Source organism: Microcaecilia unicolor, chromosome 2 (assembly GCF_901765095.1).
Source record: "Microcaecilia unicolor chromosome 2, aMicUni1.1, whole genome shotgun sequence".
Taxonomy (NCBI): Eukaryota; Metazoa; Chordata; class Amphibia; order Gymnophiona; family Siphonopidae; genus Microcaecilia; species Microcaecilia unicolor.
Genome location: NC_044032.1, coordinates 107,270,630 through 107,289,717, shown reverse-complemented (window position 1 = coordinate 107,289,717; position 19,088 = coordinate 107,270,630). Strand labels below are relative to the sequence as shown.

The 19,088-nt window shown below is 46.9% G+C and overlaps 1 protein-coding gene across 1 annotated transcript in view; it reads right to left on the bottom strand.

Moving 5' to 3' along the window:
- Positions 1–19,088, bottom strand: part of CWC27 (CWC27 spliceosome associated cyclophilin) — a 365,379-nt gene that overhangs the window by 258,888 nt on the left and 87,403 nt on the right. Inside the window, exons 8-9 of the mRNA XM_030193180.1 lie at positions 17,697–17,776; positions 13,243–13,273 (exon numbers count right to left, since the gene is read on the bottom strand). Of these exons, the coding sequence (XP_030049040.1) occupies positions 13,243–13,273; positions 17,697–17,776 (111 nt within the window). The remainder of the gene's footprint in view (positions 1–13,242; positions 13,274–17,696; positions 17,777–19,088) is intronic.

The following is a 19,088-nucleotide window of genomic DNA, read 5'->3' as shown; positions in this document are numbered from 1 at the left end:
TGTTTACATACATGCGGAGAAAATTCTTGAGTGTCAGGTTAATTCATTCAACTTGACCACTGGTCTGAGGGTTGTAGGCCGAGGAAAAATGGGTGATGACACCCAGTGTGGAGCAGAGAAACCTCCAAAACCGGGAGGAGAATTGTGGACCTTGGTTTTACGGAACCCTGGGTGTCCAGCCAAACGAGAGGAATGCCCCCATCTGAGGATAGTCTGCTGAAGTTGAGGTGGCACCGGAAGAGCAGTGTCCGATGGAGAAACCCCCATAGCAGTAAGTATACAGACAGGGTTTAGCATGGGCCGGCGCACCTCTGGTTCTTCAGGAGATTCAAAGGTTCTAGATAGTGCATCAGCTTGGACGTTCTTTTCTGCTGGTCTAAAAGTAAGTCGAACGGTAAAGCGAGCAAAGTAGAGAGACCAACGGGCCTGTCGAGGGTTAAGGTGTTATGCAGATAAAGGAGTTTCTCATGGTCTGTTATGACAGTAAAGGAGTGGATAGCCCCCACCAGTAGATGTCTCCACTCTTGTAAGAACTAGGAGTTCCCTATCTCCAATGGTATAGTTGCATTCAGCAGGAGTAAACTTCTTGGAGAAAAAGAAACAGGGAAGGCATTTCCCCATCTCAGAAGTTTGAGACGTGTCAACTTCTAGGATAAAAGGTTTGGACACGTCCGGACTCCATAACACAGGGGCGGACAGGAACAAATGCTTTAATCTATTAAAAGCCTGTACTGCCTCGGTGGACCAGTTCTTGACGTTTGCTCCCTTCCTGGTGAGGGCCGTTAATGAAGCAGTGACAATAGAATAGTGACCTATAAATTGTCTATACTAGTTTGCAAATCCCAGCAAATGCTGCAGGGCTTGAAGCCCCTGAGGCAGGGGCCAATCTTGGATAGCTCGCAGTTTGTCCAGATCCATTTGTAGCCCTCTTGAAGAGATGATATATCCTAGGAACAGAACAGCAGTCTGGTGAAAAGCGCATTTCTCAAGTTTCACATAGAGATGAGTCTCTCGCAGACGTTGGAGGACCATTCATACATGCGTAGGATGATCCTGTGGTGAGCTGGAGAAGACAAGAATGTCATCTAAATAGACTATTACTGAAGAGTATAGGAGGTCTCTGAAGATGTAATTCATGAAGTCCTGGAATACAGCTGGGGCATTACACAACCCGAAGGGCATAACCCGATACTCAAAGTGTCCTTCGTGAGTGTTGAAGGCCATCTTCCACTCATCCCCTTTGAGAATACAGATAAGTTTATAAGCTCCTCGGAGATCGAGCTTGGTGAAGATCGCTGCCCCTTGCAGGCGGTCAAACAGTTCAGATATAAGAGGCAGAGGATACAGAGTCTTGACGGTGATGTCATTTAAACCCTGGTAATCAATGCAGGGAAAGAGTACCATCTTTCTTGGAGATGAAGAAGAACCCGGCTCCAGCAGGAGAGGTAGAAGATCTAATAAAACACTTCTTAAGGTTTTCTTTGACATAGTCCCTCAAAGCCCGAGACTCTTCTCGGGAGGGGTATAAAGGTGTCCTCAAGGAGGCGTCTTCCCGGGCATAAGGTCAATCGGACAGTCAGGTAAAACACCTGCTTCCTTCTTACTGAAGACATCTTAGTAGTCCACACACTCAGGAGGTAAAGAAGGCAAGAGAGAAGTAGCCCCTATCATAAGATGGAAGAGACGGAATCCAGACACTTGGAAAAGCACTTAAGACCCTATTTTTCAATGGTGTTCTCGCTCCAGTTGATCCAGGGTTAGTGTAGATGGAGCCAGGGGATTCCCAGGACAAGTGGATGAACAGATTGAGGGAGCACGAGGAGCTGAAAATTCTCGAGATGAAGAATTTCCATTTGCAGCTGAATGGGAATAAAAATAATGTGAACCCTGCCAGGGAGCACCTCACCTTGAATGGAGGTGATCTGTAAGATTGCATCAAGAGGTTGAGTGGGATACCCAACTGCTGTAGGAGATTGGCAGTAATAAAATTTCCTGCAGCTCCAGATTCAATGAAGGCAACAGTGGAGGCCATGCCACCAGACCGATTAAGGGTAACCAATATTGTTAACAGGAAATTGGGGAATTTGCCACATAGGCCCAGGGTAAGTCTCCCCGTACTTCCCGGGCCTAGACTTTTCCCGGACCTCCACAGTAAAGACACAGCTTATTCTTGCGGCTGTATTCCCTTTCCTTTTCTGACAGAAAATATTGCCCAAGCACCATCGGCTCTTCGGTTCTGCCAAAAGGGGACCCGGACTCTCCTGTATGGGTTGAACAGCGATGTGAATGAGAAGGAATGCGAGAAGCTTGCCGCCGATCAGCACACTCATGGGTTCAATCCTGAAAATTGAATGTCAATATAAATGCACAAGGCGATCAATTCATCTAGGGAGAAGGAACCTCTCGGCCCACCAATTCATCCTTAATTTGGTCGGCAAGACCTGCCAAAAAATGACAGTTATGGATTCCTGGTTCCAACGTAGTTCAGAGGCCAGGGTCTGAAACCAGATGGCATACAATCCCATAGTGAGATCACCTTGCCCAATGTGAAGAAGCTCGCTGGCGGCTGAACAGGGCCGTAGCGGCACATCAAAAACCATCTTGAAACATCGAAGAAATTCACAAAAATCGGACAAAATGGGATCTTGCTGTTCCCACAGCAGGTAGGCCCAGGCCAAGGCTTGATCGGACAATAACGAAATAATGTATATCACTTTGGTACGTTCAGAGGTAAAAGAGGCAGGCTGGAGCTCAAAATGCATTAGACATTGATTCAGAAATCTGCAGCATACGAGGCGGATCCATCAAATCTAGGAGGTTCCGGAACTCGGAAGGATGACCTCTCCAGTATAGAAGCCAAGGCTTCTGCCTGTGAAGAAATTCCTTATCGCGGTTGGCAGCGCAGCGTAGAAAGCTGAGAACAGACATCCTGAAGAGCGTCAGATAAATGATGAAGCTGGTACTGTTGCTGCTGGATAACCTGTGCCAAGTCAGGAAGCTTGGGTTTATCCAACGAGCTCACGGCCTCAGCTATCTGTCACAGATTTGGGTAAGATGAGCCTTTGTGCTGTTCCAAGAGCAGACGTATAGGCCAGCAGGCAGCCTCTGTTCCAGGAGAAGCAGTCGACAAACCTGGTTCTTCATCTGTGATGACTGCCATTCTCCAGTGGTTGAGCCCTTAGGCGCTGGCAGCAGACAGGACTTAGTTAAGCCGGAACAGGAATCAGGAACAGACTGGCCTTTGTAGGGGTCAGGGACAGACTTGGATTGGCACGAATAAGAGCCAAGAACAGCCTTGGCTGTAGTAGGAACAGGAGACAGGAACAGACTTGTCTGTAGGAGGAACAGGAGTCAGGAATGAATTTGGATATAGCAGGAGCAACGTCAGGTTCAGGCTTAGAGGTTCAGGCACGTGGCTAGCAAAGGCAACGTCAGGTTCAGGCTTAGAGGTTCAGGCAGGAGGCTAGCAAAGGCAATGTCAGGTTCAGGCTTCAGGTCCAGGCAGGCGGCTAGCAAAGGCAACGTCAGGTTCAGGCTTCAGGTCCAGGCACCCGGCTAGCAAAGGCAACGTCAGGTTCAGGCTTCAGGTCCTGCCGGCGGCTAGCAAAGGCAACATCAGGTTCAGACTTCAGGTAGATTGTAAGCACTGTCGAGCAGGGACTGTCTCTTCATATTCAGGTGTACAGCGCTGCGTACATCTAGTAGCATTATAGAAATGCTAAGTAGTAGTAGTAGTAGTAGCAGCAAAGGCAACGTCAGGTTCAGGCTTACAGGTTCAGGCAGGTGGCTAGCAAAGGCAACATCAGGTTCAGGCTTCAGGTCCAGACAGGCGACTAGCGAAGGCAACGTCAGGTTCAGGCTTCAGGTCCAGACAGGTGGCTAGCAAAGGCAACGTCAGGTTCAGGCTTACAGTTCAGGCAGGCGGCTAGCAAAGGCAACGTCAGGTTCAGGCTTACAGTTCAGGCAGGCGGCTAGCAAAGGCAATGTCAGGTTCAGGCTTCAGGTCCAGGCAGGCAGCTAGCGAAGGCAATGTCAGGATCAGGCTGGCGGCTAGCAAAGGCAACGTCAAGTTCAGGCTTCAGGACCAGACAGGTGGCTATCAGACGTCAGATTCACACAAATACACCAGGAGTACAACCAAAGTTGTAGCTGAGGCACTGGAGACCAAAGCTGGCTCTGCTTATGAAGTGAATGCGTCCGACATCACGGGAAGTCCAGTCGTCAGCTGGAAAATGGAAGTCCCGCCTCCGGGAGACTGGTAATCAGCCGGTAGCGTGGAAGATCCTTCTCACTGCAGTGAAGGTGTCCGACGTCAGCCGGAGGATCCGCCCCACTGCCGGACAGGAGACCCAAGTGCCCCGAGAGGGCAGGCAGGAGTAGCACTCTGCCGCCAACAACCAACAGCGCCTGATGGCCACACAGAGCCGCAGAGGAGAGCAGAGCACACAACGCGCAGCCCAAGCGCAGGAAGCCACCAGCGCCCCCCTAGTTCAATGGTGCTATGGCCACATGTGGCACTCTGGCCCCCGGATGCCACATGGTGTGAGACATCAACTTTCTTATGATATCTACTAAGTCATCGAGTGGCCAATGCTCCCCAAATTGTACAATTTTGCTGGTGGAATAGTTGGCTTAGGACCAAGGGAGAAACATGGAGGGAACAAAAAAAAAAAGAGGGCATTCCTGCAAAATTCTTCTGGTGGCTGTGCACAGTGAGGTTATATTAATAGCATATAATTGAGACAGCTCCAGTAAAATTTGCACCCCCAAGTATCTGAAACTATCGGTCATCCACTGGATAGGAAAATCACCCACCCACTCCCTCGAATAGCTGAGGAAATCTTGAAAAAAAAAGTTAAACTCATCCATCATACTCACTTTAACAGTTAAGCCCAGTAGAGTGACGCCTGTAACTTCAGGATCAATTTGTATAGAGTGCAACAGAGGCTCCAAATACAGTAAGAATAAAAAAGAGGAGAGATTGTACCCAAGATGAACACCCGTCTAAATAACAAAGGACTGAGTGCACCCACCATTCATCATCAACACCACAGTGGGAGTACATAAGTATTGCCATACTGGGACAGACCAAAGGTCCATCAAGCCCAGCATCCTGTTTCCAACAGTGGCCAATCCAGATCACAAATACCTGGCAAGATCCCCAAAAAAGTATGATACAAGATCTGTATTGCTTGAAAAAAATCCATTCAAACCCACAAACTTAATCCCACCATACCTAGTCAAATACTTTTTTCAGCATCTAAGCTAACCAACAGCGGAGGATCCTGGGTGGTCTGATCGGGACTATGAAAAGAAACACCCTTCTGACATTTAGAACCAATTGGCAGCCCCGGACAAAGCTCCCCTGATGATCTCCCACCAATGTGGGAATATGAACAGCCGGTCTGTCCGCCAGTACACAAGTCAAAATCTTGATGTCAACATTTAATAAGAAGATGGGTTTGTAGGACTCTGGCTTATTGTGACGCTTACTGGGCTTGGGAATTAAAGTTCATCAAAGCCTCGTTAGCATAAGAGGGAAGGACCACGTCATGTTTCTAGACTGGTGTGCCCTTGGACGTTGCTGGGTGCCCGATGGTCTGGAGGGTCCCATTTGATAGCAGGCAAGTCACTCCAAGTAGAATAGAGACTCTGAAAATTGCCCTTCGGGGCAGGCCTGGCAGGGCCAGCACCTGGGGTGGCCCTGAAAAGAGCCCTTGGAGGCAGGTCTGGCAGAACAGAGACCTAGGATGGCTCTCAAAAAAGCCCTTCAGGGCAGCCCCAGCAGAACCGGAAGCTAAGGCAAGCGGGGCGACCAGTTGCGAAGGTAATGGGAGGAGGAACGCAGCCTCCCTAAGAAGCCCTCCCCCTGCGGGTAAAAAAAAAAATTGCTCCTGGTGTGCACGCACACCCCACCTGTTACACTCTGTTACACTCCTCCAGGTGTACACCCTGCTTGCGCAGGGTATGGGCATTCGAGGATGTGGCGGCCATCTTGGAGATGGGCGTCTTAGGCTGTGGCAGCCATCTTGGAGTTGGGCGACTTCAGGAAGGAAGCCCATATTTGGACGTAGGACATCTCCTCTGATGGAGGCAGCCATCTTGGAACAGCTGCACATGTTTGAGCCTAATTCCTGCACTATTTAAAGCCCTGCCACCAGTCCTTCCATGCTTCGGCTTCTATTGCTGTAGAGGTCGTGGTCCTCGTCTGTGTTCTACTGCCGGTTAGCTTATGATCCTGTGTTCCTGTGTTTTGACCCTTGGATTGTTTTCTGACTACTCTGCTGTTTTGCTGCCTGCCCAGACTTTGGACTGACTCTTGACTACTCTGCTGTATTGCTGCCTGCCCAGACTTTGGACTGACTCCTCTGCTGTGTTGCTGCCTCCCTGGTTCCTGGACTTTGTCAGCTTTCCCGCCTGTCTGGTTGGTGGCCGTTCACCCCGCTGGTTCTGGAAGTCCTGGTGGCCGCCTGCACCTGGGGGCTCAACTCCCGTGGAACGGCGGTCGCTTCCCAGGTGAAGCTAGGGGTTGTCTGGCTGCCTGACCAAGCGCGGTGCTGCTCCATCTTCGCCGTGCTCAGCCGGGGCACAAGGGCTCACTTTCCCAGATGTAACACCACCCCCGTCAGGATCCGAACAAGAATGACCTACCCATTCATGAGACATCTTGGAGTTCCAAAGGCAGCAGTGCAGACCACCCATCTACCACCTGGGGACAATGGAGTATGCCGCAGATCCACACCCTGATGCCCCATGAGGCTGTGCAGAGACTGGAGCTCAAGGTATGATCAGGGCCATGAAAGTAAACTCCCCAGTAGCCCTCCTCCTTGACGTACAGGTTTAGGCTTGTAGGAAAACATACAGTGGAACCTTCTGGGTAGTATTGATGTGTGAACCTTGTTTGCAGGTTCGCAGGAGTTCAGGTCCATAACCCCTCCAGGCAAAGAGGCACTGGTGTTTTCCTCGTAACTGCTGACAGTCTAGCATGCTCTGGACTTCAAACTCCGGATCGACATCAGTAGGACTGTGTGCTGGAGGTACCCTGCCACTTCGCCTCAGTACGAGGGGTTTCAGAAGGGATACGTGTAATGTGTCATGGATTCATAGAGCAGCAGGTAGCTTCAGTTGGTAAGTAACAAGTCCCACCTGTCAGACAATGGGATATGGCCCAATAAACTGGGGATAAATTTGGTGGAGAGTCACTTGAGGCACAAGTTCCAGGTGGATAGCCAGACCAGATCTCCAGGATGGAAATGGAGAGCAGGGCGTCTCTTCTTATCTGCTTGCTTCTTGTACTGCTGGGCGGCCCAAATCAAGAGCTCCCGCGTAGTTTCCCCAGAGGTAAGAAAGGGACTCGGCGGCAGTCTCTGCGACTGGAACAGTAGGAGTTTGGGATACAGGTGTAACCTGAATACTATCTTGAATGGTGATGCCCCAGAGGTTCACTCACATGATTGTTATAGCATAATTCAGTCCAGCTGGGACCAATCATTTTGTTGAGAAGAACCAAAGCTGCGAAGGAAGGACTTCAATATCTGATTAACCCTCTCAGTCTGTTTGTTAAGTTTGGGGGTGGTATCATGAGGAATAGTCTAACTGCACTCCCCGGTCTGAGATAATGGGCTACGGTAGACCATGAAGGCAGAACACTTCCTTGAAGAAGTGGTGGGCCAGTATGGGTGCGGAAGGTAATCTGGTCAAAGGGATGAAATGAGCCATCTCGGAGAATCGAACCATATGGTGGTGAATCCACCAACTCTGGGAGGTCTGTGATGCAGTCCATAGCTATATGGGGCTCATGGTACCTTGGGTACCAGAAGCAGTTGGAAGAGCCCCCATGAGCGTGAGTGAGAAGACTTGTGATGGGCACAGACGGGGCAAGATGTCACGTAGTCCCATATGCTTCTCAGCTGTGGACACCAGCAGAGCCGTAGCGAGGGGAGCTGACACCCGGGGTGGGTCGCCGCTGCGCACCCCCCCCGGGTGCAGCACGGCGCACCCTCCTCCCGCTGGAGCGCACCCCCCCCCCCCCCCCGGAGCGCATACCTGCGGCGAGGGACGGCCGATCCGCCCCGACTGCACGTTGCTGGGGTGTGTCGGCTCCGCGCTGGTTCACTGCTCTCTCTGTCCCGGAACAGGAAGTAACCTGTTCCGGGGCACAGAGGGCAGTGCACCAGCACGGAGCCGACACCCCCCAGCGGCGTGCACCCGGGGCGGACCACGCCCCCCTCCCTTCCTACGCCACTGGACATCAGTAAACTTGAGAAAGGAGTTCCAATGTGCCTCGGATTCCCAGATGACCAGCAATCTTGGATTCATGCCCCCACTTCAGTACCGAGTCCCGGAGATGCTTGGGCACCACAGTCTTGCCTGAAGGAACCACCACAGAAACCGCTGTCTGAATCTTAGCAGGGTACAAGAAGGTCTGAAGCTCGGGACTCTTTTCGGTGGTCTCCTGAGCTCGAGAGAGGGCATCAGTACATACGTTATTTTCGGTTGGGTGGAAGACCTCCCAAAAGTCAAATCAACAAAGAACAGAGAACAATGGGCCTGGCATGTGTTACATCTACGGGCCTCCTGCAGATATAGAAGGTTCTTATGATCTGTAGTCACAGTAAATGGGTGTTTGGCTCCCTCAAGGAGATGGCGCCATTCCTCTAATGATCTCCGATAGTATAATTTTTCTCAGCAGGCGAGAACTTCTTAGAAAAGAAGGCACAACGTAACAATTTGCCCTTGACGTCAGACTAGGACAATATGGTGCCAGACCCTATGAAAGATGCATCGACTTCAACAAAGAAGGGCCTATCTGGATCAGGATGATGGAGTATCAGGGCTGTTGTGAAGGCATGTTTCAAGAGGTCGAAGGCAGCTATTGCCTCTTCTGGCCAGTCTCGGGTGTTAGTTTCTTTCTGGGTCAAAGCAGAAAAAGGCAAGGCAACAGAGGAATAATTCTGGATAAACTGGCAATAATAATTCACAAAACCCAGAAACCGTTGTAAGGCTGGTTGCCCCAGTCATGAATGGCAGAGAGCTTTGCAGGATCCATCTTCAGGCCCTGTTTAGATATAATGTAAGCCAAAAATGGTAGTTTATTCCGCTCAAAGATACACTTCTCTAATTTAGCATTTAGATAATTCTCACACAGGCACTGCAGGACTTGTTTGACTTGTTCCTGGTGTTGGGCCAGCATCTTGGAGAATTTCGTCCAAATACACCAGGACTCACTTTTGTAGCACAGTGAAGCAGCTCTGTAATATCTCTAGCTGTCCAATACAAGGAATAGGCACAAAAGCACAACAGAAGCAGGTATGGATACAGTGTAAAAACGCCTAAAAATGACGTCATCAAGTCATACAGCCGAGATTACCTCCTGCAGCACCCTCAGCATCGGAAACAAACTAGGTATCTGCCCAGTGCTTGCCACCTGAGGCATCCCTGAGGCAGAAGAAGCAGGTTCAGAAGAGGAAACAAGCATTTGAAAGGCCTTGGTGAGAAAACCAGGCAACTCTGCTATACGAAACAGCGAGCCACAGGGGAAACACCGGGTGCTTCTGGGAAGAGCTCCCCATCCTTCAAGCCCTCCTGCAGTTAATCATATCCAGGCTGCCCCAAAATGACCCTTTAGAAAGGGTTAGCGAAAGAAGGGTCACAGACCCCTCCATCTGGGCTTGACTGAACCCAACTCCGTTTTGAGGCAGGAGCCGATGGGAGAGTCTGGGAGGCAGAAAGCAACTCAGAAGGCTCCCCTGTCCACGGAGAATAGCCACCAGAAGGAATTCAACTTTTTTTTTGCAAAGGAAAACAGTGCACAGCAGCAAAAGAAACCCGGGGGTGGGGAGGAACGGCACAGCAGCCCCCGTACTAGCTGAAATGGAGGAGAGACGCGCCAAAGAAGAGTCAGGGAGAGCAACACCGGCAATGCCACCCTCGGCGTGCACACTAACAAGATGGCCGCTGAAACCCTGTCAGCACCATGAAAAACATTACTCACACAGGAAAAAGGTGAGGCTGCCCCAAACGTGGTCCCTGTATACCGAGGAGAACCTGCACAACCTGCCCACAGATTCTGTCTCGATCATTGCTTCAGACAGTGGGAGCAGCAGCCATCCTACCAAAAAGGAAAATAAAACCATAACCACGGGAAGCTGCAGAGAAATTAAATGCAACTTAATATTCACTCTGGGGTGTTGTCGGGAGGCCTGCCTGCTGATTCAAGTTTGCTGGAGGCACACATCTACTCTCTTATCTCACAGCCTTGATACTGGGAGCACCAGTTCCTCTCCTGGAGTCATTTGTGGGCTGAAGGTAGAATGCTCAAATACTTGGCAGCAAAACTCTTTATTTATTTATTTTAGGGGGGGGGGGGTGTGGTAAGAAATCTAGCTTTCCACAGCACTGAGGAAGGAGAATAGAGAAGGGCTGGAGAGGGCAGAAGGGTGGAGGAGGGACCTGGGGTGACAAGGTGTGCCCCCTAAAGGCAGTACCACTCAGCCACACACCTCATAGCTCTACTGAACTAAGAGACCCAGAATAGGAGCTGCTAACAAGTGAGACCAGCAGCTCGTGAGAGATTGTCCATCCGCCTGCTGGAGACAGAAACTACTGACTGATCAAGGAGAATTCCGTCCTATAAAACAGTTCAATTCAGCGCTGTCTCTCTCCACCTGCTGGTAGATGGTCACAACCCACAGGTCTCAGGGTTCATCTATAGCTGATGCTAAGGAAATACAACATATAAATACAAATCCTCCAACACTCTAAACACACTACACAACAACTGCAAATCACTATATCTCATTTTAAAATAAAAGATTCATCCTAACTAGCATATAAATGAGATTTGTGAAAAAGGGTATCTGGCTAATGGTATGCAAAGGAAAATAATTCTCCTTCATACCCTACTGCCAAAAAAGAAAAAAAAAACACAATCAATCAATGTGAACACATACTACACAGTGGAATACTACGGCTATTCATAGTAAAACTTCCTGAATCACAGAATTTGGTTCATTGTGTAGTGTTTTCTCTGTTACAGATGTGACCATTAATCTTCTTGGCTGGATACTGCCATGGTTTGCCATTGTGTTAGGTTGTACATAATACCTTGTCTTCCAAGTTAGCCTCCTACTAAAACATATCCAAGCCTAACCAGGTGTACTTTCCGAGATGAAATAGGGTTGGGTTCACCTAGGGTGATGCAGAGAGGGTTTTGGTTCACTACAAAAATATATACCAGTCAATTCCTAGCAACAAAAGAGAAAGGAAGGCAAATAGACATTTTCTTTTTGCTTGAACCAATCCATTGCATATACAATATGTACTTAAATCACGGAAGCCTATTCTCAGAATTCAAGCTCATCACTACTATAACATAGTTGAATAAAATGCATAAAAACAGATGAGTAACATAGTAAAGGTCAGCAGATAAAAACCTGCACAGTCCATCATGTCTAGCCAATAACATGGCCAGAGTTGAATCTGACACTATACACAGGTTCCACATCTTCATGACTAAACATTAGTATGCTTAATCTCTTTCTCTCTCTGACAATTTTGGGGTACAGACTGTAGAAATCTGCCCAGAAATGGTCCTACCCCCCAACTACTAAATTTTCCGTCGAAGCCTATTCTAGCCAATGGGCAGACTTCTATGGTCTGGGTCCTGTCTTACTTCTCAACCTCCGAAGCTGCTGTCAAAGTTCACTCCAGCTATGAGGTCAATTAAGCTTTCCTTTAATTGGATTCCATCCTTTTTCTATATAGTGATCCTCTGTGTTTATCTCACTCTTCTTTTTTTTGTTGTTCATTTTATTTATTGAGTTTAGAAAGCAAAAACAGGTTGATATAATTAACCATAAACATTATCACACTGTTTTGTTATATAGTAACATAGTAGATGACGGCAGAAAAAGACCTGCACGGTCCATCCAGTCTGCCCAACAAGATAACTCATATTTGCTGCTTTTTGTGTATACCCTACTTTGATTTGTACCTGTGCTCTTCAGGACACAGACCGTATAAGTTTGCCCCGCACTATCCCCGCCTCCCAACCACCAGCCCCACCTCCCAACCACCGGCTCTGGCACAGGCACAGACCGTATAAGTCTGCCCAGCACTATCCTCACCTCCCCACCACCGGCTCTGGCACAGACCGTATAAGTCTGCCCAGCCCTATCCCCGCCTCCCAACCACCAGAAATGGAGTAATATGGTAACAAGAAACAAACCCAGTAGTAAACATGCCAAGAAAAAAGAAAAACAGAAAACAAGTCTCTGTGATCAGACTCTCAAAGTCTTGAATTTAGTCATCATTTTTGTCTTCATAGCCTCCCACGAGAGGACATTCAGGGCATCCACCACCCTGTCTGTGAAAAAGCATTTCCTGACGTTGCTCCTATGTTTCCCACCCTGCAACCTCAACTCATTACCCCTAGTTCTACCTCTTCCCCGTCTCTAGAAAAGTATTTAAAGGTCTGTATCATATCCCCTCCTCTAGGGTATACATGCAAATAGTTAACATGTCACCTTAGCTATTGGAGGAGTGGCTAGTGGTTAGAGCACTGGTCTTGCAATCCAGAGGTAACTCACCTTGAGCTACTACTGAAAAAGGTGTGAGCAAAATCTAATTAAATAAATTAATTAATACCTATCTACTGTGGAACAGGATGGGAAACATTAATGCAGAGGCAGTAATCATGCATGAAATGTTCACATCATCACATTAGCTGCCATGCTAATGCAGTGCAGGTAGGTAATAGCACCTTAACAGATTTAGCTAACTGCATCGTGCTATCTACTGTTCAGTTAAAGCATAGTAAAGAACTTTTTTCTCCCTTAACTGAATGACAAATTGTTGGAAAAACCCCTAATAATTAACGGAGAGATCTTACTATTACATTACTGTACCATAAATTTCATTATTAACCTGCAGAAATAGCAAACCTTTACTGTAAGTCATTATACAGGCCCCAAAGGGTGATCAATGCACATACAGCAGTCTTCCAAACATTTTGTAGAAGCAAAATGATACTGGATGTAACATTTTTGTGAGGCTTCTTTTTTTTTAATTAAAAAAACTAGATTGGTATTTAACAAAATATTATATAAAAGATAATACTGAGGTTTGTGCAGTGATGCTACTATTTAAAAGAAAAAAGGAATTTACAAACCACAATAGCTATATAAAAAGATTCTTTAAAATAGGAAACACTGCTGGAAAGCATCAGCAGTTAAAATTTACCTCATCTGACTCCCCTTTTTTCACTTTGTTTCTATAAGGAAAAAGAACCCAGTATAAAACAGGAGCTTGTAAAACAGCACACTTAAAATCAAGAGAAAAATATAGGCAATCAAGCATCATTTAAAGTGAAAAGCAAGGAGAAACTAGTATAAAGCACTAAAGACATATAATTGCTTTGGTCCACTTGTGAAGGAATAAGGTAGTATATAAGCATAAGAACAGAAGTTGGTTCACAAAATGAAACACCTTTAAGACTAAGAAAAATCAGAAGTAAAACACAGCTAAAGTATATCAAGACAAACTTAACAAATGGAGTAGTTCTTTTAACACTTACCTCTTAATTGTAAAGAAACTCAACATGAACAACCCAAATTGGGCTGGACTCTAAACTATAGATTATAGTAGTCTATTGAGCCTCAGGGTGGTAATGAATCTAATTTTGATCAACTTGATATCATCAAGAAGGAGTTTTCAAAGGAGAATCATCTGAAAAAAAGATGATTTATAGACATAGTTCTCCTCAAATCTACCAGCATAGAGGGCTGCCACCAAAGATTCCAAACAGGCTTATTTTCGAAAGGGATCGCTGGTGAACTTCCACCACAAATCGGGAGATCGCTGGCGATCTCGTATTATCGAAAGCCTATTTTGGCAGCCCCAATTGCTTTTTCGTTGTGGCGCCGGCCAACCTTCAAGGGGGCGTGTTGGTAGGGTAGCAAAGGCGGGAAGGAGGCGGGGCAGGGTTACGAGATGGCCAGCTTCACCTTATTATGAAAAAAAAAAAGGCCGGCTCGAATGAGCATTTCGCCGGCTGGACTTGGTCCATGTATTTTTAGGACCAAGTCCCAAAAAAGAGCCCCAACTGACCAGATGACCACCGGAGGGAAGCGGGGATCACCTCCCCTTACTCCCCCAGTGGTCACCAACCCCCTCAAACACACAAAAAAAAAATAATTAAAACATTTTTTGCCAGCCTGTATGCCAGCCTCAAATGTCATACCCAGCTCCCTGACAGCAGTATGCAGGTCCCTGGAGCAGTTTTTAGTGGGTGCACTGCACTTCAGGCAAGTGGACCCAGGCCCATCCCCCCCTACCTGTTACACTTGTGGTGGTTAATGTTGAGCCCTCCAAAACCCCCCAAAACCCACTGTACCCACATGTAGGTGCCCTCCTTCACCCCTTAGGGCTATGGTAATGGTGTAGACTTGTGGGCAGTGGGTTTTGGGGGGGGATTTGGGAGGCTCAGCACACAAGGGAAGGGTGCTAAGCACCTGGAAGATAATTTTTTTTTCTGATTTTTTAAGTGCCCCCTAGGGTGCCCGGTTGGTGTCCTGGCGTGTCAAGGGGGCCAGTGCACTACAAATGGTGGTGTCTCCCATGGCCAAATGCTTTGCATTTCGCTGGGTTTGAGATGGCCGGGTCCGGTTTCCATTATGGCTGAAAATCGGAGCCGGACATCTCATCTAAACCCAGTGATCCTGTTACAAACCCGGCGAGCGATTTGGCCGGCGCCAAGCGTATTTTGAAAATACGCTTGGCTCCGCCCGCTTACGGTGCCGGCCCCAAAGATGGCCGTCCATCGATTTTCGCTGGCGTCGTTCGATTATGCCCCTCAAAGTCACCTCCATGGCAACACCCTGAGTCTGTTTATACCAGTCTACTCCATACCAAAAGTAATTTTCACAAATCACCAATTCAGCTAGCTCTATTAGAAATTCAGATGATATTCTCTGTGGTTGAGGGCGTGATTGCAAAGCTTGCGCAACTACCTCCAATGCACCATCCTGAGGGATCTTAGTACAGAAAAAAGAGGTCACATTTAGAGCTACTAGCCAAATCTTCTCAGAATGATCAGCCAATTGTGGCATCCTTCTATGTTGGTAAATTTGAGGACAACTATGTCTATAAATCAGGACTTTTATCAGCATTATCTGGCACGTCACTGTCCAAAATCATATGGGTAAATTTATAATTGGGGACCGATGGCCGATTGAATGCTGTGTGTATTAAGACTAGTTACTGACTTACTCTATGTGCAAAACAATTGTTATGAATATACTTAATTTAAAGTTGAGGAATTATGGATAAAAATTGTTTTCTGAATATTTTTATAAGTGGAGTTTTTTTTTTCCTTATCAATGATTGTAAGCTCCCCTAGTAATTAGCATTAGCTGTAAAGGGAGTAGCTCTTGCATTGACTGGTCTTTCCCCACTCTTTTTTCCAAGAACAATTTTTTTCAGGTTGTTAATTCCTGGCTTTGCATTGAAGGAAGTGGATTATTATTTTGAATATTGATTTTGATCTGCTTCCCCCTTGTTTCATTATTGGTAATTGAAATCACCCATATTATAACGTTGCCAAGTTTGCTAGCTTTTCTAATTTCTATTAATATATACAGTGGTGGAAATAAGTATTTGATCCCTTGCTGATTTTGTAAGTTTGCCCACTGACAAAGACATGAGCAGCCCATAATTGAAGGGTAGGTTATTGGTAACAGTGAGAGATAGCACATCACAAATTAAATCCGGAAAATCACATTGTGGAAAGTATATGAATTTATTTGCATTCTGCAGAGGGAAATAAGTATTTAATCCCTCTGGCAAACAAGACCTAATACTTGGTGGCAAAACCCTTGTTGGCAAGCACAGCGGTCAGACGTCTTCTGTAGTTGATGATGAGGTTTGCACACATGTCAGGAGGAATTTTGGTCCACTCCTCTTTGCAGATCATCTCTAAATCATTAAGAGTTCTGGGCTGTCGCTTGGCAACTCGCAGCTTCAGCTCCCTCCATAAGTTTTCAATGGGATTAAGGTCTGGTGACTGGCTAGGCCACTCCATGACCCTAATGTGCTTCTTCCTGAGCCACTCCTTTGTTGCCTTGGCTGTATGTTTTGGGTCATTGTCGTGCTGGAAGACCCAGCCACGACCCATTTTTAAGGCCCTGGCGGAGGGAAGGAGGTTGTCACTCAGAATTGTACGGTACATGGCCCCATCCATTCTCCCATTGATGCGGTGAAGTAGTCCTGTGCCCTTAGCAGAGAAACACCCCCAAAACATAACATTTCCACCTCCATGCTTGACAGTGGGGACGGTGTTCTTTGGGTCATAGGCAGCATTTCTCTTCCTCCAAACACGGCGAGTTGAGTTCATGCCAAAGAGCTCAATTTTTGTCTCATCTGACCACAGCACCTTCTCCCAATCACTCTCGGCATCATCCAGGTGTTCACTGGCAAACTTCAGACGGGCCGTCACATGTGCCTTCCGGAGCAGGGGGACCTTGCGGGCACTGCAGGATTGCAATCCGTTATGTCGTAATGTGTTACCAATGGTTTTCGTGGTGACAGTGGTCCCAGCTGCCTTGAGATCATTGACAAGTTCCCCCCTTGTAGTTGTAGGCTGATTTCTAACCTTCCTCATGATCAAGGATACCCCACGAGGTGAGATTTTGCGTGGAGCCCCAGATCTTTGTCGATTGACAGTCATTTTGTACTTCTTCCATTTTCTTACTATGGCACCAACAGTTGTCTCCTTCTCGCCCAGCGTCTTACTGATGGTTTTGTAGCCCATTCCAGCCTTGTGCAGGTGTATGATCTTGTCCCTGACATCCTTAGACAGCTCCTTGCTCTTGGCCATTTTGTAGAGGTTAGAGTCTGACTGATTCACTGAGTCTGTGGACAGGTGTCTTTCATACAGGTGACCATTGCCGACAGCTGTCTGTCATGCAGGTAACGAGTTGATTTGGAGCATCTACCTGGTCTGTAGGGGCCAGATCTCTTACTGGTTGGTGGGGGATCAAATACTTATTTCCCTCTGCAGAATGCAAATAAATTCATATACTTTCCACAATGTGATTTTCCGGATTTAATTTGTGATGTGCTATCTCTCACTGTTACCAATAACCTACCCTTCAATTATGGGCTGCTCATGTCTTTGTCAGTGGGCAAACTTACAAAATCAGCAAGGGATCAAATACTTATTTCCACCACTGTATTCACCTATCTGACGCAGAATTTAAAAAATTTCTCTTTCGACATTAACAGTTGTTCAGAGACACACATGCCTGTTGCCACCTTGTTGAGACCTGGGATCTCCAGCATTGAGGAGACAATTGTGTTCATCTCTGTGGTATTTTAATTAGCCCCTACAGTTATGTCCACTTTTATATAATTAGATACATGTTACAACACACTAAATGTTGAATAATTGGCACTTACATGTGTAAAGCCATGAGGAATGCTGCTTTATTTTTTGAACATGTCAATGGTGAAACTGATATACCCACTAGTCATTCCAACAAATTAATGTTTTTTTGCCTGCATTCTCATATTTATTTTACAAAAGACTTCGAGTTCAGCAGAGTTTTTGTGAAATAATCTGAGAATTGAAAATGTATAGACATCTTAACCTATATTTTAAATACTCTGCCACATATGCATGCATACACCATACTAACCTATCAACAGCTGGAACTGCGCTGAGATGTGGATCATCCTTCAACAAATCATGACTGCTTTTACTTTTCCCCTTCATACTCTATAAAAACAATGAAAAAACACAGCATTTAGTAGAGAGAGAGCAAATGGGGCGAACGCGAGAGCAAGAAAAAGTTTACAAAACAGGAAAAAAAAAGTATAAGCAAGATGAACTCTGGTAATACACATAGGCATTAGCAACTGGTTTGCAAGAAATATCAATGAAATAAACAATAAAATGTAACAGATAGTAATTATTTTGGCACCAGCATTAAATAAGCCAATGATTAGAACTATATTTGATGGGGGGGTCACGTGATGGTAAGAGCCTGAGCGGACGCCTGTTGGCTCGGCTCCTCTCCCCTTTTACAAAAAGCACGTTTTATGCAGACATTCCGCGCTGAAAAATAAACCAAATTGCGGGTGAGTGGTGTGGAACGGCAGGGACTTAAAGATCGAGAGGGAAGAGGAGAGGGAATGCCGGTGAAATCGTTGCGAGAGAGACGCGAAAAGTTGAGTGTGGCTGCAAAGAAAATGGCGACCTCGGCTTCTTCTTCCTCCGCTTCCCCCACCAGCATGGCTCCCTCACCAACGGGACCACTAATAGGAATACAAGAGGACATGGTACAAGTTTCTATGAGGCATTTGTCCCAGCTTTTGGACGACAAACTGGCTAAACTCCATGAGGGAGTAGAAGAAATCAAAGAGAGCGTCGCGGGACACGCGGTGCGGATTCAACACGCGGAGGAGCGCATCTCGGCACAGGAAGATCTTTTGTCAGCAGCGGAAACCCGGATAGGAACGCTGGAGGCACAGGTTAAAATTCTCCTTGACCGGGTAGAAGATCAAGACAACAGGGGCCGCAGAAATAATTTGCGCATTATAGGAATCCCTGAAACAGTGCCTGAGAGTGACCTACGTGAGCTGACCGAAAGTTGGTTACCGAAGGCTCTAGGGTTATCATCGGAGGCGGGAGGTGTTCAAGTAGAAAGAGTGCACAGAATTGGTAATCGCAGAGAGGAATCTGGAAGAGCGAGACCTGTTATTGCCAGGTACTTAAATTATGCGATCAAAGCTAGGATCTTGGAGCTTTTCAAAAAGCAGAAAATGTTGGAATATAAAGGAGCTAAGATTCTACTCTTTCAGGATTTCTCGGTAAGAGTAACGGAGCAGAGGAAACGTTTGGCACCATATTGCTCCAAATTATACAATAAAGGAATTAAGTTTGCTTTCCAGTACCCAGCCAGGGTGAGAGTTACGCATGACAACCGCACGATCACTCTCACTAAGCCGGAAGAGCTGCAAGCGTTCCTGGACAAGCTACCTCCAGATCCATAGGAGCTGATGTGGGCGGCCTGCGGTCTCGTGCTCAA